This window comes from Salvelinus namaycush, chromosome 21 (genome assembly GCF_016432855.1).
Source record: "Salvelinus namaycush isolate Seneca chromosome 21, SaNama_1.0, whole genome shotgun sequence".
NCBI lineage: Eukaryota > Metazoa > Chordata > Actinopteri > Salmoniformes > Salmonidae > Salvelinus > Salvelinus namaycush.
The window spans coordinates 12,491,188-12,513,182 of record NC_052327.1 but is presented as its reverse complement, the minus strand read 5'-3'; the positions used below and the strand labels follow the sequence as shown (position 1 = coordinate 12,513,182).

The 21,995-nt window shown below is 41.5% G+C and overlaps 1 protein-coding gene across 1 annotated transcript; it reads right to left on the bottom strand.

Moving 5' to 3' along the window:
• Positions 1 to 922: 922 nt before the first annotated feature.
• Positions 923 to 9,784, bottom strand: LOC120066621 (G/T mismatch-specific thymine DNA glycosylase-like). The gene is made up of 10 exons (XM_039018046.1): positions 9,705 to 9,784; positions 6,802 to 6,971; positions 6,297 to 6,574; positions 6,050 to 6,119; positions 5,647 to 5,782; positions 5,404 to 5,486; positions 5,210 to 5,304; positions 4,737 to 4,908; positions 4,309 to 4,453; positions 923 to 2,050 (listed from the first exon to the last, which is right to left on the bottom strand). The coding sequence occupies exons 2-9, from the start codon at positions 6,863 to 6,865 to the stop codon at positions 4,332 to 4,334; spliced, it is 1,020 nt and encodes a 339-aa protein (XP_038873974.1). The 5' UTR covers positions 6,866 to 6,971; positions 9,705 to 9,784; the 3' UTR covers positions 923 to 2,050; positions 4,309 to 4,331.
• Positions 9,785 to 21,995: the final 12,211 nt, after the last annotated feature.

Genomic DNA, 21,995 nt, shown 5'->3' with positions numbered 1-21,995 from the left:
GCCAAAGAGTTCAATCTTGGGTTCATCAGACCAGAGTATCTTGTTTCTCATGGTCAGAGTCTTTAGGTGCCTTTTGGCAAACTCCAAGCGGGTTGTCATGTGCCTTTTAATGAGGAGTGGCTTCTGTCTGGCCACTCTACCGTAAAGGCCTGATTGGTGGAGTGCTGCAGAGATGGTTGACCTTCTGGAAGGTTCTCCCATCTCCACAGAGGAACTCCTGGGTTCATGGTCACCTCCATGACCAAGGCCCTTCTCCCCCGATTGCCCAGTTTGGCTGGGCAGCCAGCTCTAGGAAGAGTCTTGGTGGTTTCAAACTTCTTCCATTTAAGAATGATGGAGGCCACTGTGTTCTTGGGGACCTTCAATGCTGCAGAATTTCCCCCAGATCTGTGCCTCGACACAATCCTGTCTCGGAACTCTATGGACAATTTCTTCGACCTCATGGCTTGGTTTTTGCTCTGACATGCACTGTCAACTGTGGGACCTTATATAGACAGATGTGTTCCTTTTCAAATCATGTCCAATCAATTGAATTTATCACAGGTGGACTCCAATCAAAAGTCTGAATACTTAAGTAAATAAAGTAGTTCTGTTTTTGTTTCGTCATTATGGGGTGTTGTGTGTAGATTGAGGAAAAACATGTATTTATTCAATTTTAGAATAAGGAAGTAACGTAACAAAATGTGGAAAAAGTGAAGGGGTCCGAATACTTTCCAAATGAACTGTATGCATAAAATAAAAGTACTATGACAACACTTCTCAGCGTGCATCCATACATTTGCCCAGAGGGATCATGAGTAGTATCTCAGAAGTAAAAACGTGTGCAAAGAGTATATTGTAATGTACAGTATGAAACTATTTTAAGAAAGAACAGGGTCGTGTTCATTAGGCACCAAATGGGAAAAAACTGGAAGGGACATTCTGTCCGAAACTCAGTTTAATTATCCGTTTCAAATCATTTAAAAACGTTTAAAAACATTTTTTTTTATGAACACGTCCCAGGGTTTAGTCACTCAGGATGCAACAGAAGACAATTTCTTGGTATGCTAACAGAACGAAGGCTAGAGGCAAGGTTTTCAACCAACACAACTTCAGAACTCTTATAAAAACCATATTACCAACACAGCTACCTGATACTGTATCTTTTCAGACTGCAAAGTAAAAAACAAAAGTCAAGTAAAATAGAAAATCCCCATAATTTTATAAACAACATTTTCAGAAACATACTAAACATAAGTAAAAGAAAAAATATATAACACCCATCTTGAGTATTGCAACTCCATGATAAAAGGCTTGTAAAGACATTACTAAAACATCCCTCCGTGAATCACTTTTTGACCATGTGTCTAGTTCATTCTCCTCAAGGTACAGAAAGTAGAGTACTAGCTAATCTTAAACTTCACAATGCATTACTTACAGTATGTGTTCTGCCACAGGTTTATTTAGGACTCTGACACGTGTGTAAAAGTTTGATTTAGAGCCATTTGTACTGTCAGAGCAGTAACCAATACAGTATGCATGCTTTGCTTACACCTACTGTGCCAGCCTGTGGCAAGGTACGGTATTAAAACAAAGTGTCAAGTCCCTGATTTCACATATTTAAAAAAGACTGCCTTGTGGGCAATCAAACACACACACACACACAGTATGACAAAACCTGATTAAAAAAAAGCTAATATTCCACAAATCCTTTAAAAATGATACATTTAGACAATTCCATCTATCAACTAGTCAAGTGTATATTCCAAAATGGCAACAAAAAAAAAATACTAAAAACTATAATTTCTGTTTTCAAACGGAGGTGCAGCTTCTTGTTGAAGGGAGGCTAAAGGATGTGCGGGATTGCGGTTTGTGCACTTCTAGATAGGGCTCGTTAGGAGCCATTTACCCTTTCTTATACATTGCCCACCCATGCCTGTGATTCTTTAGAGCCACCAATGTCGAATCTGATCAGTGAAAGACTGCATCATCCACTGTCTGTCTGGGAGTTGTCCTTCTGTGGTGGTGGCGGCCGTAGGAGGTTGGTAAGTGTTTGCCTTCTCGGCAGCGTCTGAAATTAGAAGAAAAAGCCTTTCAAGCTCTGAGGTGAGGAAATTTGAGCACGCTACCTCAAGCCCATTGTTAGGGGCGGCAGGTAGCCTAGTGGTTAGAGCGTTGGAATAGTAACCGGAAGGTTGCAAGATAGAATCCCCCAAGCTGACAAGGTAAAAATCTGTTGTTTTGCCCCTGAAAAAGGCAGTTAACCCACTGTTCCTAGGCCGTCATTGTAAATAAGAATTTGTTTTTAACTGAATTGCCTAGTAAAAAATAAAGTGTTTTAAGCATGGAGGTCGCTAGATCGGGCTTCTTTGCCATTATGGCTTTTGTGACAGCATGGGCAGCACCAATTTAGGGCTTTCTCTATTTTAAAGTAGTCCATTTCTTCTTCTTCTGAGTCTAAACAAACTGAATAGGTGCATACTGCCACCTGGAGTGTGTTGTCTGAACATGTGTAAAGCCAAAGTTGGTGATTTACTCACTGCCACCTGCAGTTATGGAATGTTTGCTCAGTGGCTGATTTCTCCTGATGACCTGGATGGAACTATGTGATCCTTCCTTAACCCATAGGAAAAATAGTGAAAGTTCTCAATGGCGCTGCCCATGCTAAAACAGGCTTTGGGGCACATTTAAAATGTTATTTATTTATATATTTAACCTTTATTTAACTAGGCAAGTCAGCTAAGAACTAATTCTTATTTACAAAACCCTAAACATGCACCCCTTGGGGTCCCCAGGACAGAGTTTGGGAAACGCTAAACTACAGCCAGAGGATGGGTACATGACGGACACATTGTTGTTTTGCAGTTCTCATATATTGTTCATATGGTAAGTACGTATTTGTTGCATGAGAAATAGAAGGAAAACTATTACTGCCACCAGTACAGGCATTGTGAAAAACACAAGGCTCGACATCAATGAATTGTGTGGTAGGCTTTCCTTTGGCCACTTCTGCTGTTCACAAGTGATTTCCCATTCCATAGGATTATTTCTCTCCCTAACACTGGTTGCTCCGTTTCAAAGGACACTCCACCACCGAGGGACACTTGGAAACGATGGGGGAGGGCTAAGTGGGGGTTATTGGGATTGAGCCCATCTATGGGTTTAGGCCATAGCTAGAAAGTACACATCCCATGCATAGGGGACAGCAGCAACCGGGCCTGGTACTGAGTGTGCCAGCAAGGCATGATAAGTTAGTGATCACTCATAGGTTTGGGTGATTAGCAGGTGAGAGGTGTACTGAGTAGGACTTTAGTTTAGGCATGCCTTCTTGATTATTTTTGTGTATATTATAATTTTTTTGTCACAATTGAACAACTATGACCTGCTTGGGCTGACTGACTACAGAGTCCAGACAGAGCTCACCCTGGACCCTGGTAAGTACGTGTCCTAATTACTTAAGACAACACCGGTCAGCTTAAATCGCTTACTTTCACATTAATATCAGGTTATGGACCAGTTAGTTAGCTTGGACCCCTAGACATAGCTTAGGTAAAACTATTTTATAGTCTCGGTAATTGATTTCAAAACCCCATTCAGTCCTACATTTTTGGCCATGCCATCAGCAATAGAGTACCACAGTATGAGTCATAATACTCATAAAACCTAGCGGTCAAACTGGGAAATGGTCCCAATCATTTATCCACCATTCATTTTTCCCACATGGAATTTTAGAAACACAAATAATGGCTGTGTTTCATGTAGGCTTAACCTGGCGTGATGTTTTGATAACCGTGTAAATCTCTATGAGAACTGCAAAACAACAATGTGTCCGTCATGTACCCATCCTCTGGGCTGTAGTTCGGCGTTTCCCAAACTCTGTCCTGGGGACCCCAAGGGGTGCATTTTTCCCCCTCAAAAAACCCCTATGGGAAAAATGAACGGTGGAATAACGATTGGAACATTTTCCGTTTGACCGCTAGGATTTATGACACAGGATTTCTGACACACCCTGCATTCTAAACCGACCCCTAGCTACTCCTGTAGATTTCGAGGGATTGGATAGGAATACGCTAAATATGCCTTTTGATAGGCTGGATGTAATTTATGCCATATTATTCCCACCTATCCAGCCCCTTTAGATCTGTAGCAGTGTCAGGAGAGGAGGAATTCGGGGCACATACAAATCCAGTGCTTGGATCATGATACCTCTCGGCGTCTAGACTCACTACAAGGTGAGGATGCGGAAGGACTTTCGTAATTTGGGTTAACTATCACTTTTAAGACCACAGTTGATATAGTTACTGCTCATTCTATTTGTATGGTGCTGACCTGTGTTTCCAGTCAACGAGAAGTTAGTGACCGTTGCTCTGACCCTCCTCAGGCCCGGGCCCGCCCTCGCCATACGCTCCGCCGAAGGCGGCCTCGTAGCCTGGGTCGTACGCCTCTTCCTTGATCGCCATCCTCTTAGCGTCCTCTGTAATGGGGAGAAAAACACAGAATTCAATTCCTGACTTTTTTTTGTCGTTGTAATTTATCTGGTAAACAAAACAGTTTTCAAATCAGCTCCTTCAGGTGACTAGGGAATACCTTGAGACCATGAGATGGGACAGGACCGTGATGGGTTTTCATTTCATTCTTCAAAAATGAAATGTCATATTGTACCATATCATAATAAAATGTACATTTTATATTAATTAGGTCAATGATGTTCCTGTTTGAATAGTCATTATAGCACTGCCTGCAGCATGTTCTCTTACCTTTGGCCAGTCCCAGGTCAAAGCTGTACTCCAACTCCTGAATCTCGTCAGATCGGGCCACGCCCCTGAGCTGGTTCCTCAATTCCCTCAGCTTGATGTAGAAGTGCACTTTGTCCTGGGCACGGGGAAACTGGGCACAGCGGGCACTTGATGAGGGCATCAGATACAACGCCTGTATGGGCGAGGGCAGGGTTACATGTCATTTCAAAGGGGAAATGGCACGGTACTGCCACTGTATGCTCAATGCCAATGATCATAGTTAAAATGCTGACTATTTCAAAATATTTTTTTGGTTCGATTTGAATCTTTAGTCCAAACGGTGACATTTTGATCAGTTATTGTGAGAAAGAGCTGGATCCAGGATGCACATTTTTTTTCAACTCTTCCATTTCTTTATCATCCATTCATCATGAAATACAGTATCTGGAGCACCACAACAACACGCACACACTACCAGGTAGCAGAGCCCTTACCACTTCACAGTCCGGTATCTTGTGTGGCTGCAGACCAAAGTCAAGCTTCTTGGGCTTTTTACCAAACATCTCTCTGCAGAACATTTCATAGATACCTGAAAATACACAGAATTTCAATGGTTAATATTGAATTTCAGTGGAAAGTTCTGGCCACTGGAATTTCTCCTCTTTATTAGGGATATGTAGCTACTTACATTTTCCATTGAAAACAGCTATGAGGGGCTTGTACTTTTTCAACTTCTCAGCAAGAATTAAGGCGCCCTCGCGTAACTCCTTGCTGTGAAGAAACATAAGATTTGTGTCAAACATTGTATTCCATCTATGTGAATTCAGCTTGCTATGTGGCCACTGTTCGAGACAAATGTCTCCATCTCACTCATTTTTCAGCACATTGCAGACTGACTTTAGGTATTTTATTATTTTCTTCCTAAGCTTACGTTGACAGGTCCTTGCTTCCAGGCGTTGTCCTTGCCACCATGTTGGTGAAGCCGATCTTATATTTCTCTGGCAGGCTGGTGTCGCTCATGTGGTTAAGCTGCTCATCAGTGAATCCGGACAAGAACAGGCACTTCCCTGAAGAGGATAACTACTCATTAAAGTCATTGTACCATTATTTTTCTGAAATTGGGGTGAAAATCTGTATGCTCTCCGCACTACGCATACAACTGCATCATCCTGTTTGGCATGAGTAACATAACATTACCTTGAATGTAAAGTTTAGCAATGTATTTGATTCATAAATGGTGTTAGAGTAATGAAAGCGCTGACAAAAAAAATACTAAGCAGGAAGATTGATGATGTTTTCAAAGTAAGAGACAATATATACGCAAAGCAACTTACAGAAATGGTTTCCATGGCCAGGGAACCATCGTCCAACATAGGCTGCCACGAGACCTGGGTTGATTCCAATCTAGAACAAAAAAGTTGCATATTATACTACCGTTTTTTCTCATTAGAGCACGCAAGACAGAACGTTTTGCAGCTGAAAACGAAAATAAGCATTTCTCATTGGACAACTCAAGTAGCGCCATTGTCTGGCGCACATCAAAAAATGTCTGGCACAAAGCGACAAAAGCGGTGAACTCACGATAACATAGTCCAGGTTGTAGTCAAGGATGTCGGTCAGAGTTCTACTCATGACCTCATCCTCAGTCATGCCCTTGAAGCGGTCCCTTTTCTTCTTGACCTTCTTGAAGGTCTTGTCTATTTTCTCCTGCGTGCCGTCTGCCTCTTGACCCTCCTTACCTTTCTTGGGCTTGGGTCCCGGTTTGGCCTTGGGTCCCGGTTTGGCCTTGGGTCCCGGTTTGGCCTTGGGCATCTTGGGTTCCTTTGGTTGTGCCGTTCTCCCTCGCTTTTTTGCTGGAGCTGCAAGAGGGAGAGATCTTCCAATCATCTTGCTGTGAACCTTCACACTAGCCTCGACTGTCACAGGAACACTTATTTGTCGATGAAACATTTGTTTTTAAATCTGTGGGGAAATGCATCAAAGAACACTTCCCCCACAAATTAATCAACTTTAAATCCATCAGAAATACATTAAGGCTCATGTCCGTTATTGAATACAGCTCTGCGGGAATAAAGAACCAGGGTACCTTTCGCTATGTTGGCGGGCTCTTGCTGAGCCATGAGCTCATGACTGACAACCATATGAGCCATGACCCTCTGTCTTGGTCCCTCTGTGTAGTGAGGGTGAGGACTGTGATGGTGGTTGATGCCCAGCTACTGCCCCTGCAGAGCTTGAAGCTGTTGAGTAGACTGAATCCTGAAAAAAGGAAGACAAAAAAGACCCCCAGTGTTAATTATATAGCTGAAATACACTGACTATGCCAAACATTAGGAACACCTTCCTAGTATTACGTTGCAACCCCCCCACTTTTCTCTCAGAACAGCCTCAATAAGTCGGCATGGACTCTACAAGGTGTCAAAAAGCGGTCCACAGGGATGCTGGCCCATGTTGACTCCAATGCTTCCCACAGTTGTGTCAAGTTCGCTGGATGTCCTTTGGGTGGTGGACCATTCTTAATACACGAGGGAAACTGTTGAGCGTGGAAAAACCCAGCAGCGTTGCAGTTCTTGACACAAACCGGTGCGCTAGGCACCTACTACCATACCCCGTTCAAAAGGCACTTAATTCACCCTCTGAATGGCACACACAATCAATGTCTCAACTGTCTCAAGACTTAAAAATCCTTCTTTAACCTGTCTCCTCCCCTTCATCTACACCGGTTTGAAGTGACATCAATAAGGGATCATAACTTTCACTTGGATTCACCTGGTTGGTCTGTAATGTTTTGTATACTCAGTGTATATTCTAGTACAGGGTTTCCCAAAGTCGGTCCTCGGGACCCACGTTTTGGGTCAAACGTTTTGGGTAGCCTTCCACAAGCTTCCCACAATAAGTTGGGTGAATTTTAGGTGGTGGAACTGTGTTAGGTTTGTAGGCCTCCTTGCTCGCACACGCCTTTTCAATTCTGCCCACAAATGTTCTATAGGATTGAGATCAGGGCTTTGTGATGGCCACTCTAATACCTTGACTTTGTGGTCCTTAAGCCATTTTGCCACAACTTTGGAAGTATGCTTGGGGTCATTGTCCATTTGGAAGACCCTTGCGACCAAGCTTTAACTTCCTGACTGATGTCTTGAGATGTTTCTTCAATATATCCACATCATTTTACATCCTCATGATTCCATCTATTTTGTGAAGTGCACCAGTCCCTCCTGCAGCAAAGCACCCCCACAACATGATGCTGCCACCTCCGTGCTTCACGGTTGGGATGGTGTTCTTCGGCTTGCAAGCCTCCCCCTTTTTCCTCCAAACATAACGATGGTCATTATGGCCAAACAGTTCTATTTTTGTTTCATCAGACCAGAGGACATTTCTCCAAAAAGTACGATCGTTGTCCCCATGTGCAGTTGCAAACCGTAGTCTGGCTTTTTTATGGCGGTTTTGGAGCAGCGGCCTTTCAGGTTATGTCGATATAGGACTCGTTTTACTGTGGATATAGATACTTTAGTACCCGTTTCCTCCAGCATCTTCACAAGGTCCTTTGCTGTTGTTCTGGGATTGACTTTCACATTTCCCACCAAAGTAGGTTAATCTCTAGGAGACAGAACGCGTCTCCTTCCTGAGCGGTATGACGGCTGCGTTGTCCCATGGTGTTTATACTTGCGCACTATTGTTTGTACAGATGAACGTGGTACCTTCAGGCGTTTGGAAATCGCTCCCAAGGTTGAACCAAATTATTTTGGTTATTTTTCCTGAGGTCTTGTCTGATTTCTTTTGATTTCCCATGATGTCAAGCAAAGAGGCACTGAGTTTGAAGGTAGGCCTTGAAATACATCCACAGGTACACCTCCAATTGACTCAAATTATGTCAATTAGCCTATCAGAAGCTTCTAAAGACATGACATCATTTTCTGGAATTTTCCAAGCTGTTTAAAGGCAGTCAACTTAGTGTATGTAAACTTCTGACCCACTGGAATTGTGATACAGTGAATTATAAGTGAAATAATCTGTCTTTAAACAATTGTTGGAAAGATTACTTGTGTCATGCATAAAGTAGATGTCCTAACCGACTTGCCAAAACTATAGTTTGTTAACAAGAAATTTGTGGAGTTGTTGAAAAACTAGTTTAAATGACGCCAACCTAAGGGTATGTAAACTACCGACTTCAACTATATGGGTGTGTGTGTGTATATATATATATATACACACACACATATATATATATATATTATATTCATACACATGTGTCTGTGTGTGATTGGATCTAAGATCATAAGTCTGTCTGATTGCACAATAAATTAGGCATGCAAGTAAAGAAAAGTAATTCTGTGAATAACTCAATTCAATACATTAGGTAATAGGATTTCATAGATGTAGGTTTCACAATGAATAAGTTGCAATCAAAACATACTGTTATTTCAGATTCACAACATTTAGCCATTCAGGGGGGATTTCGTTCAATCGGCGTCCTCCTGGGCCTCCTTTTGACGGGGTAAGAACTCAACACTGTTGAAGATATTCTGAGGGGACAAGCAGTCATCCATACAGCTTTTCTTCTCTTTATGGTGGACTTACTTTGTTAGTCTGATCAATATTCATATTGACATTATTATTCTGATTTGGATATAGCACATTTCCTGGTCATTGTCAATGTCTGGCATTGTAGGATTAATACGTCAGCTAGCAAGTGTCAGGGAGAAAAGTCAAAAGGATAAATGTTGTGCTAGACTATTGTCGCTTTAGTAACTTGTTTGTCAACAAAGTAAACAATCACACATTCTACCCCTACTTCGTCTATAGTGTACTTTCAATCCAAATCTAAGCCATTATGGATACCTAACGTTATCTGGCGAATATAGCTATGCAAACTAGCTTAGTTAGCTATTCCGCTAAATAGCATGGATGAATGACTTGCTAACTAGCAATGAGCTGGTTCGCTTTCCAATGAATACGAATCGTATGTAATTGATCAAATGCATACATACATACCTCTTACAGATATGTTTAAATGTGTTTTTCTTTCTTGAAAACGAATGTACTCTATCAATTCCCCTTTGGACTTGCTAGCAAGCAACAAAGAAAGAGATGCACGTCAACTTTGACATGGGAATATACCAACCTGATTAATAGGGAAACAAAGTAAAAACGTTCTTCTCCTGAAATAATACGTCAACTTTTAGTGCATGTATAACAAACATTTATATTGACATCAGGGATTTATGCTAATATAATATGAACTGCAAAAAATATACATAACCCAAGCCACACTCCCCCCATATCAGCGTTGGTTTGCTCTACGGACTTTTAAACTCGCGAGGTGGTTTTCCATTGGCTTCCAACCCTCTGACCACTTGCAAGCAGGCAAGGTTGCCGTTTCATTCATTTGATATGAATTAGCTACATGAGAATATGCATTTAGATTTTCTTGTATTACTGTTTCGTGAGCGAATTAAAGCAGATGGTGGTAACCAATTTATAAGCCTTTCTGGTGGGCCTATTTTGTCCTGCTTAGTGGCACGCGCTGTTGAGTGTTGGCCACATGAGAAAAGAAAAGCTACTATTCAGATAGAGGAAATAAATGACGGAGGTGTTTTTGGCGTTACTTATAGGCCTACTATGCTACAGTAGGCATATATGCTATTATATTCGGTTCTGTTTAATACTAATTAAACATTGTGATCTTGCAAGACATTGATTTGATTGAGCTTTGATCTAACTTTACTAAACAAGCACCATTGTGAGAAGTTATAATCTTCTATTTGTAATAATAATAATAAGTGATGAATAGGACTGTTAGGCACAGGCTAACAGATGAGGATTATTTTTAAGCGATTTGAGCGCCCTTCAAATCATGGTGCTGAAAGGACGGCACCATGACCAAGTGGTCACATATGGTTCTGGGCTTCACTGCACAAGAGTTATATGAACATCAAGGCATACACGTGGTGAATTTGGATCCTAGATCTCTTTGCTGTGATAAAGTTCATGTGATGGATCAGTTTATCTGCATATGCAATAGTAGTACGTTTCCATAAGCTAAGGACTCGAACAGTAGGGTGAGTTCAAGTGCGTCTTACATGAGCCCCAACTCCATAACAAACTGTTTCGAGGACAGCAGTTTTAGCAACCCCTGGAGTTCTGTCTGTAGCAGTTCTTATGTCGGATTAGGCCCGCTCAAAGTGGCGAATCCTCCAACCTATGGGCCTCTGCACACACTACAGTTATTCATCATTCGCGCTCTGCAGAGGGAGAAGATGGGGAAGAAACCACCATTTACCTACATATAAGCTGCCATTGCCTGCATATTTATTTACATTGTCATTCTATAATTTTCATGCAATTTATGTGGTAATTAAATAGAATTTGAGAATTTACCATTGTTAATTTTCCAGAAATACTTTTTACCAGCGGCGTGTGTTCTCAAATTGAAAAAAGTGAGGGAGCACCCCCTCACCTGCACTATGGCAGGACTACATCCCTGCTGATATGTCAATAAACTTGGGAAATGTAAAATTCTGGTTACTATCTCTCTAGTTGCTGACCACTCAAATGAAAGTTGCATGTTATTTAGTCACAAAACGAACACATCCAGAGTCATAGTATTCAACCTAACAGTCTTAGCCTATATTTAAGCAATAAGGCCATTGGGGGTATGGTATATGGCCAATATACCAAGGCTAAGGGCTGTTCTTAGTGCCTGGATACAGCCCTTAGCCGTGGTAAATTGGCCATATACCACAAACCCGGAGGTGCCGTATTGCTATTATAAACTGGTTACTCACGTAATTAGAACAGTAAATAGTACTTTTCTTGTCATACCCATGGTATGCGGTCTGTAATAAAACGACTTTCAGCCATTCAGAGCACTAACTATTCAGTTTATAATATTAAATTAATAGGCTCTTTCGACGCATTATGACACTGTACTTAAGCATTCTACTCAGCCAGCCGGTCAACTGCCCTTGCTATGTCAACAACATCAACATCAAGCTAGCTACCTGTTTGGCACTTTACAACTGCTGCCTGCAAGATCTCCTTCAAATGTCTGTGAACGATGTTAATCAAATTAAGTCATTTTCTGTTACCCCTATGTGCAAGAAACATTACTGTTTTAAAAATGTGAGTCGAGCTACATTGACAACTTTTAAGGTGAGTAGCTAGCTAATGTAGCTAGCAAGCTACCTTGCATTGCAAACTGGATAATTTCATATACAACTTTTTAATATTTAATCTTCTGTGCCCGGTGCTGGTTGAAGGCTCAAGCAAGCCCTCAGCTAAGAAAAGACAGCTGCAAACCCTGGTGAACTTGTCATGTCGAAGATTTACAATCCATCTCTTCCGTTCGTCTTCTAATATGGGGAATGTGTGGAACCTCAACACAAAGTTGAAATTCGCCATTGCCTCACATTGTGGCACACAGCAATGCTCCAATGAGGTGCTACCTTTGTGTCGCTGAAATCTTAACGATTTTATTTTACTGAAATCATGCAGATTTTGGATTCGAATACAAGCCTTGATCTTCCTCTCATCTCCCACCTCTTGGAACAAATTAAAGGGATAATTCACCCAAATTACACATTCGTTTCCTTACCCTGTAAGCATGTCTATGGACAAAGTATGACAGCAATCCATGTGTTGGTTTTATTTCCCTGGCACTGTTTCCAAATGCTAACATTTTTGAATTTGTGGGACAAACCCCAATCCCATTCAAATCCCATCATTTTTCACGCATCATGTCCAAATCACCCGAAAGTATCTCAAATTAATTGTGAAGCACAACAAAGTCACTTATACAGTGCCTTCAGAAAATATTCATACCCCTTGACTTTTTGTTGTTACAGTCTGAATTCAAAATTGATTAAATATTTGTTTTCTCATCCATCTACATACAATATCACATAATGACAAAGTAAAAACATGTTTTTAGAAAAATTTGCAAATTTATTGAAAATGAAATACAGAAATATCTCATTTAAATAAGTATTCACACCCCTGAGTCAATATTTTGTAGAAGCACCCTTGGCAGCGATGTAAAGCTGTGAGTATTTCTGGTTAAGTCTCTTAAGAGCTTTCATTTGCCCATTTATTCTTCAAGCTCTGTCAAATGAGTTGTTGATCATTGCTAGACAACCATTTTCAGCTCTTGCCATAGATTTTAATGTAGATTTAAGTCAAACTGTAACTTGGCCACTAAGGAACATTCACTGTCTTCATGGTAAGCAACTCCAGTGTAGATTTGGCCTTGTGTTTTAGGGTTATTGTCCTGATGAAAGGTGAATTATTCTCCCAGTGTCTGGTGGAAAGCAGACTGAACCAGGTTTTCCTCTAGGATTTTGCCTGTGCTCAGCTCCATTTCATTTATTTTTTACACAAAGAACAGATTGAAACAACCCTGTGTACGGAGCTTAAGGGTGGCCTTGAATACAGGATCCTACGGAAAACATATGGATGGCGAGGAGGTAGGAAACGAATCAGCAAATTAAAGTATATTGTGTGCACTCGCAATGCAAGCAGTACAACACGCGCACCGGAGTTGGACAATAAAGGACACTTGCCAGTTCTGCAGGCTGACCCTCAGGCAATTGACGTCACCCTCTCCACTGCCGCGATGGAGGTCTTCATCCTTTATTTTACTGGATTTTATTTTCCAGTTAAATGTAAACACAAAAACAAAGCTGCCAGACATATACACTGTAAAGTGGAATATTGCTTAAGGCATACAACGACAATAGAACAACAATATAATCATGACAACAACACAAGTAGTCACGTAGGCGTTTACAATTAGTTCACAATCTATTTACAGTTAGTTCACAATCAGTCTTTATCCAGAAGATCAAGAAATGGACCCCAAATCTTTAGTAATCTTTTGGAGTAGTTGGTGCTGTATCAGTGTATTTTTCCCCCCATGTTTATGGTGTTGATCATTTTGGCTAACCATCCCTGGAAGTGGTTGATTTCCATTCTGAGGATTTTGTTTTCTCCAGCAGCAACCATTGTGAACATCAAAGCATGTTGTTCCTCGTAAAATTATTTAATTATTCAATTATTTATTTGAGATTCTGAACAACTGAAGAGAGTAAGTTCTGGATCAGGTTCAATGTCCCTCTCATACACATTTGAATACTATTCAAAAATAATAATAATTCAACCAGAAGTCATTTAGAAGTGGGCTTAGCCAAAAAAGATGAGTGAATGAGCCCTCTGGGGTTTTACATCTGTCACACATTGGGGAAACCTGAGGGTAGATTCTATGTAGTTTGTTTTTGCAGTAAAGAAGTCTGCATTACATTATTGTACCAATTGATACCTGTCATGGATGGAACAAGAGTTCATTCTAGACAGGGCTTCTCCCCAGATATCAACTCTTCACCCCAGGTCTCCTTAAAATGACTAGTAGAGCCCTCTGTATATTTGGAGAAAAAAGGATACAAACTGGGAGACTAGGTGTTTTGAGTTGGGAGGGCGCTGTAACAAGTCATAAAATGAGCATTGCACAGTGAGGGTTTCAAAGTTTGGAATTTTCCCTTTATATAGTGTCTGACTTAGAGTTCAAATGTGTTCTTTAACTGGTTACATGATGCAAATTGCTGTTGGGGAAGCTACTCTGAAATATAGTTTACCAAGCTACCAATTACTTCACTCTGTGAGAAGTTAAGCTAATAAGCTGACAGTCCCTGAAATCGGGTACTAGAATTACTTGTAAAAATATGTATATGTTTACATTACATATTTTATTGATTTCCCACCCTTTTATGTCAGAAGACTGCCATCCAGACCTTCCTAGGATCGTGTCAACGTCTTCTGTCGAATAAACGTGTATTTGCCTCCCTCTGGTGGTCGGTTGCATCATTACATTCATTTATATCACTTCACTGCAACTTTACTGAAAAGGAAAAACATTTATCCAGCTCAACTGTTTCAGGGCACAGACATGGCAAAGCAATCGCTGAATTTGTCTCGAGCAGGCAGATCTAAATACATAACTTTTAAAGCTCTACGATAAAGAATGCGACCTACACACTTCCTTAAACCTAAAATGAGTTAAGAAGGAATTTTGTGTGGAAGTCAAACATTTGTTTTATGTCATTGGCAGACACATTGCATATGCTTAGAACAACATAATTGAGCCCGTTACATAGCCCTTGTCCCCTTGTCTATAGGTGGGATGCACACTGTTTAAATGGTCCAAATGTTGATTTAGACATTCACAAATTTAACAGATTTTGACTATGACCAATGTCATTACATACAAAAAATATTAACACAACATGCAACAATTTCAAGGATTTTACTGAGTTAGAGTTAATATAAGGAAATCAGTCAATTTAAATAAATTCATTAAACCCTAATCTATGGATTTCACATGACTGGGCAGGGGCGCATCCAGAGAGCCAGGCCCAGACAATCAGAATTAGTTTTTCCCCACAAAGGGCTTTATTACAGACAGAAATACTCCTCAGTTTCATCAACTGTCCGGGTGGGTGGTCTCAGACAATCCCGCAGGTGAAGAAGCCGGATGTGGGGGTCCTGGGCTGGCGTGGTTACATGTGGCCTGCGGTTTTGAGGCTGGTTGGACATATTGCCAAATTCTATAAAACTACCTTGGGAGCGGCTTATGGTAGAGAAATGAACATTCAAATACTGGCAACAGTTCTGGTGGACACTCCTGCAGTCAGCATGCCAATTACACGCTCCCTCAACTTGAGACATCTGTGGCATTGTGTTGTGTGACAAAATTGCACATGTTAGAGTGGCCTTTTATTGTCCACAGCACAAGGCGCACTAACAGGGATGAAAATAAATTTGTGCACAACATTTGAGAGAAATAAGCTTTTTTGTGCGTATGGAACATTTCTGGGATATTTTATTTCAACTCATGAAACATGGGACCAACACTTTACATGTTGCGTTTTAGATTTTTGTTCAGTATATGTTTGGTAAAGTAATAAAGAAGGTGAAATACTTGGGTAGATGTTCCTAAAACAGATTATAATTATATATGGACATACTATAAAGTATTAAAAGGCTTATTCATTCACATTTTTTTTTATCATACCATCATATTTGTATATGTATTATTATACTTTTATTGTGTACTAGATCATATGGGTTGGAAAGTTTTTTGTTGTTGTCATAAATAAACAATTCTAGGTGAAAGCCAAAGGTCATAGCTTTCCTGGGGGGGGGGGGGGGGGGGGCTCTGTCAGCTCATTAAGCTACACTAAAGCTACCTTTCTAAAAGAATATAGTTTACCTAACTAAAGTTACTTTAAAAAAGTAGTTCACTACAAAACTACTTTGCGATAAATTATATCTAAATCTAAAATGTCATAGACTACAAATTGTCATAGACTGCATAGACTGGTAGCAGAATGTGTCATTTAGCCTATTAAAAACAAAAACTGTTTCAAGTGAGAATTAGGCAGGACTGATGCTGAAAAAACATCTTGCCTACTTCACACATTTTCTTTTCTTTTTTGCAAAAAAAGTAGTGTGTAGTTCCAGCAGTGAACTACACTGCTACATGGCAACAAAGTGAATTGAGTTCAACTACCACCAAGCTGCTGCAACATGTAGTTAAATTACTGGTTGAACTACATGTAGTTCACTACTCCCCAACAGTCTAGTATAGGTCTTCAATTGCGGCCAGTCCCTTCTTCCATTCAACAAACACCTTATGAGCCTGAAATGGAACCAAATAATGATAAAAGCATATCGGTTTGTATATAGAGGTATCAGGCACCTTATAAACATGCTTCATCTGGTTTAGAATTCTTAAAGAATATTTCAAAACAAAGTTGTTGTCTGTTCATTTGTTTGGGCACTCTGCTTTGGAGAAAAACATGGCCATAAATAAAGTGAAATAAAGGTTAAATATATGTATTTTTTAAATAAGATAGGTATTTATTGTGGTATAGACTTCCATACTTAGCCACAGGATGGCATCAGCGTCTAACACATCAGGGAAACCCAATCGCTAGTGAGTCAACACCTTGGCATTTGCAGCCCAGTACTAGTGTTTAAAGATAGGTAGGCCTAGGCCTCCACTTTCCTTGGGCTTTTGCAGATGAGCTTTACAAAAGCCTTTGTAAACCCCAGATAAATGGCATGATTGTTGAGTAGAGGCTTCTAACTACTACATACACCTATGCAAGTATCATTACAGATTCCGTGTTGGCAGTACAGTTCTGCATGGTGAATACAACAGAACTGATTACCTGGAATGACATTCACTCTGGCTATTGGCTAAAAATAACAACTTGAAAGCCACGCCCCAAATAAACCACACCTCATCTTCTGATCGCCTGCCGCCTCTACACTGCCCCCACTGCTATGCAATGCACTTGCTTGAGGTATTGAAAGATATTTAGAAACCTTCATTCAATTCAAATATCACATTGATCTGCCAAATTTGTTGTTTGATTTCAGACAAATTGAATAGATTACGTTGAATGAACCAAAGCCGACACCGATCAGTAAAAGATGAACAACAGCCCCATCCCATTTTTACCGTGTATCACTCCCTTGGGACAGAGCAGCCAAGCAATAGAGCAGAAGGAACCCACATGAAAAAATACTATAGTGTATACTATGGTAGGATTACTATATACTATTACTTTGCGGACTTTACTGTAGCAATTACTGTAGTGTTTTTGCACACTGTAGGGTACTTTACTATTTAATGTAGTGTTTTTGCAGACTGTAGTATACTGTAGTGTTTTGCGGACTGTAGTATGCTGTAGTATTTACTGTAGTGTTTTTGCGGACTGTGCTACGGTATACGGTAGTATTTACTGTAATGTTTTTGTGTACAGTAATATTTACTAAAGTGTTTTTGTTTTATTATCTTTTCCATAACCTGTAGAGAAAAAGGTCTCATTAGAAGCTCTTGCTTTGGCCGAGGGCTTGTAAGTCCTCTGAAAAAACGGAGGCAGTAAAGTGTTCCGCCTTCCCAGAGAGTGAGGCGCTGGTGTCGATAGTAACATGTCGCGAGAGGCTGAGGTGGTCTGCCAGTGAGAGGGTTGCCAAACCCGGATTCCTCCTTATTGCGCATTTCCAGGCTGGGGTCATCCCCATCACCTGCGCTATCTCAAGGATATCCATAAGATTAATCCCATTGTCATCCTCGTCTTCCTTTTTATTTAACCTTTATTTAACTAGGCAAGTCAGTTCTTACGTCGTCAGACAGTGAGGAGGGGGGAGTTTATGCTATCCATGACCTCGGCCCAACTGGGCTCTGATGCGAAGAGCTGAGCCTCAGCTATCGCTGTTGGCTCGGAGGCAAGAGGGACTATCGAGATAGAAGCCCATTTAAGCCTCCTTTTCAGACCTGCTTTCTTGACTCCGGGTCCTTGAGCACCTCTTCGGCGTGTTCTTAATCCAAGCAATTGGTGCATAGAGGGTGGGAATCTTTCCCGCAATCATGGAACTGCAAGCACTAGAACGTGGGGGGTTTGAGTGACAGGCTAGGTTCGTCCTGGGACGGGATAGCACTGGCCATTGTGAGGAACACAATGGTTAGTACCCAACCTCTCGACAGAGTCCTAAGACCTACGCCCTGCAGCGATATTTTTCATGGTTCACCTGTAAGCAGTTAAGACGGAAACGAGGGATCCAATATGAGCGCTAGAGTAGAGATACTCTTTGCGAGGAAGAGAAGCGAGAATAAACAGGGGCTTATTAGCATATTTGGGCGCATGTTCTAAAATATGTTATACTTTTGGTCACCTACTCGTCGAACATCTCATTCCAAAATCATGGGCATTAATATGGAGTTGGTTCCCCCTTTGCTGCTATAACAGCTTCCACTCTTCTGGGAAGGCTTTCCACTAGATGTTGGAACATTGCTGTGGGGACTTGCTTCTATTCAGCCACGAGCATTAGTAAGGTCGGGCACTGATGTTGGGCGATTAGGCCTGGCTCGCAGTTGGTGTTCCAATTCATCCCAAAGGTGTTCGATGGGGTTGAGGTCAGGGCTCTGTGCGGGCCAGTCAAGATTTCCCTTCACTGGAACTAAGGGGCCAAGCCCGAACCATGAAAAACAGCCCCAGACCATTATTCCTCCACCAAAATGTACAGTTGGCACTATGCATTGCTGCAGGTAGCGTTCTCCTGGCATCCGACAAACCCAGATTTGTCCGTTGGACTGCCAGACGGTGAAGCGTGATTCATTACTCTAGAGAACGTGTTTCCACTGCTCCAGAGTTCAATGGCGGTCAGCTTTACACCCCTCCAGCCGATGCTTGGCATTGCACATGGTGATCTTAGGCTTGTGTGCGGCTGCTCGGCCATGGAAACCCATTTCATGAAGCTCCCGACGAACAGTTCTTGTGCTGACGTTGCTTCCTGAAGCAGTTTGGAACTCGGTAGTGAGTGTTGCAAATGAGGGCAGACGATTTTTACGTGCTGCGCGCTTCAGCACTTGGTGGTCCCATTCTGTGAGATTGTGTGGCCTACCACTTCGCGGCTGAGCCGTTGTTGCTCCTAGACTTTTCCACGTCACAATAACAGCACTTACAGGCAGCTCTAGCAGGGCAGAAATGTGACGAACTGACTTGTTGGAAAGGTGGCATCCTGTGACTGTACCACTTTGAAAGTCACTGAGCTCTTCAATAAGGCCATTTTTCTGCCAATGTTTGTCTATGGAGATTGCATGGCTGTGTGCTCGATTTTATACACCTGTCAGCAACGGGTGTGGCTGAATTAGCCGAATCCACTAATTTGAAGGGGTGTCCAAACACTTGTGTGTATATATAGTGTATTTGTGGCAACCGTTAGTGGTAGTGTGTGCCAGTTTAAGTGGTTTTATTGTTATGTAATGAAGGTTGAGCACCTCATTTGTCCACTCCCAGTTCTACAAGCTTTGTAAGAGCCTGTGACAATCAAGAGCTGCTGTAACGGTAGTCTAAGTCGTCCTCCTCATCGGACGAGGAGAGGCGAGAAGGATCGGAGGACCAATTTGCAGAGTTGTAAGTTTCCATGATATTTAATGAACACGAAAACAATATACGATACAAAACAACAAACAAACATACTGTAACAGTCCCGTGTGGCAAAACACTAACACAGGAACAAACACCCGCAAACCACACGTGAAACCCCGGCTGCCTAAGTATGATTCTCAATCAGGGACAACGATTGACAGCTGCCTTCTGATTGAGAATCATACCAGGCCGAACACAAAAAACCCAACATAGAAAACACACATAGACAACCCACCCCAACTCACGCCCTGACCATACTAAATACATACAAAATAAGGGAAATCAGGTCAGGAACGTGACAGCTGCACTGTTAAGAGGTTACTGTGCATTTTCTAGTAACTTAATTGCAGTTGGTCACCAGGAAGTTCATGTTTATTTTTCAATAAATTACTGTCAGCTTGCTGCAAGTAGATTTATTGTAAAATTCACAGTAACTTACTGTGGCTGATCCCTGTCATGCTCACTGACTTGTTGGTGTGACAGGAAGGTCAGTTGGCTCTCATCAAAAATGTTGAGGTCTGGTGAGGGAGGCTGAGTCTCAAGTGTACTCACCACAAAGAATGATTTGTAGTTGTCAGCTAATGTTAAGCTATCTTGTAATCAGTAAAGTTCAGTGAAAGTACAGTAAGTTAATGGCAGCTAGTTGCAGATAAGTTACTAGCAATTACTGGCTATTAAGTTACTGTGAATTTGAATAGCTTTTTGACACTGATAGCTAGGGCTGGGCGATAAATCAATAATTGTCGAGGTAATTACTTCCCCCAATAACGACATAAAAACGTTTAGATACATGTTCGATATGTTGATGTAGAATAATTAGGAACAGCGGTCCATTTCACCTCTGTGACGCAGCAGGGACGTGCGGAGAAGTGACAATATGGACGTGAAGAGGTATACGCGCACTAAAAACCACTTAGCACCTCGAGTGATGGAGTAGCCACTATTAACCACGAAAAATGAGTGGTGTAGGCGAAAACAGTGGCAGTGATAGCCATGGAGAAGGAGCAGCCAACGAAGAAATTATTGATAAAAAAGGGTTAAACTGTTTCAGTTATTTGGAAGTGGTTTGGCTTTTTGAAGTCCGACAAAGAGCAGAGCGATGTTCGGTGCAAATTGTGCCGTAGACAGGTACCAAGTCTGGTAATACGACAAACCTTTTTCACCGTCTGAAGCAAAATCACTCTTTGGAACATGCAGAAAGTTTGAGCCACGGTATTGATAAACGCCCCTCAAGCACGAGCCAATCTAGGGATGTTTGCCCGAAACAGTCAACACTGACAGCGTTTATGCCCTACGAGCAAATGTAACAGTTTAACTTTAGTCCGTCCCCTCGCCCCGACCCGGGCGCGAACCAAGGACCCTCTGCACACATCAACAACAGTCACACACGAAGCATCGTTACCCATCGCTCCACAAAAGCCGCGGCGCTTGCAGAGCAAGGGGAACCACTACTTCAAGGTCTCAGAGCAAGTGACGTCACCGATTGAAAGGCTATTAGCGCGCACCACCGCTAACTAGCTAGCCATTTCACATCCGTTACACAAACATGGAAAATACATCACAAATGCTATTATGCATTGCATTGCTAAGAACATGCTACCAATTAGCACAGTCGAAAATGAAGGTTTCAAGAGGCTTATCAATTGAATTTACGTGCTCCCTGGCCGCAAACATTTCTCTCACACCACACTGCCTAAACTCTACGCCGAATGTCGGAAAAACGGCCAGGCTTTTAGGTTTGAATGGGATAATCTATATTTTCTTTACGGTCAATATAAATCCTCAATCACACAACAAAGTATAGCCTCAAAACAAGACTGAGTTACAGGGAGCAAGATTTCGTCCTCAAAAAGATACAACCCAGTAAGTAAATTGAAACACACTCATAATCCATGAGTAGAATTCAGCCACTCGCATACACTTTATAGACTGATTGACATGATGTATACAGAAGAATTGTCCTTATTCCTATAGAGGACCACAGGTGTGTCAGGAAAGCTTGACTCAGCTGCAGGTAGCCTTGCGGTTAGAGCGTTGGGCCAGTAACCGAAAGGTTGCTGGATCGAATCCCTGAGCTGACAAGGTAAAAATTTGTCGTTCTGCCCCTGAACAAGGCAGTTAGGCCACTGTTCCCCAGTAGGCCATCATTGTAAATAAGAATTTGTTCTTAACTGACTTGCCTAGTTACATTAATAAATAAATAAAGCTACAATCCATGTAAAATTATGAACACCTCCACCCAAACATTTTGGTTACGGTAAGACATGCTTATTTCTGTTTAATGAAAGGCGTG

What these genes read in the sequence shown, in the direction of transcription:
- LOC120066621 (XM_039018046.1), bottom strand. Translation starts at nt 6,865, where the DNA reads ATGGCTCATATGGTTGTCAGTCATGAGCTCATGGCTCAGCAAGAGCCC. An exon ending in GCCCGCCAACATAGCGAAAG is followed by an intron (nt 6,575 to 6,801) that starts GTACCCTGGTTC and finishes TCCCTCTTGCAG; the next exon opens with CTCCAGCAAAAAAGCGAGGG. An exon ending in ACAACCTGGACTATGTTATC is followed by an intron (nt 6,120 to 6,296) that starts GTGAGTTCACCG and finishes TTTTTGTTCTAG; the next exon opens with ATTGGAATCAACCCAGGTCT.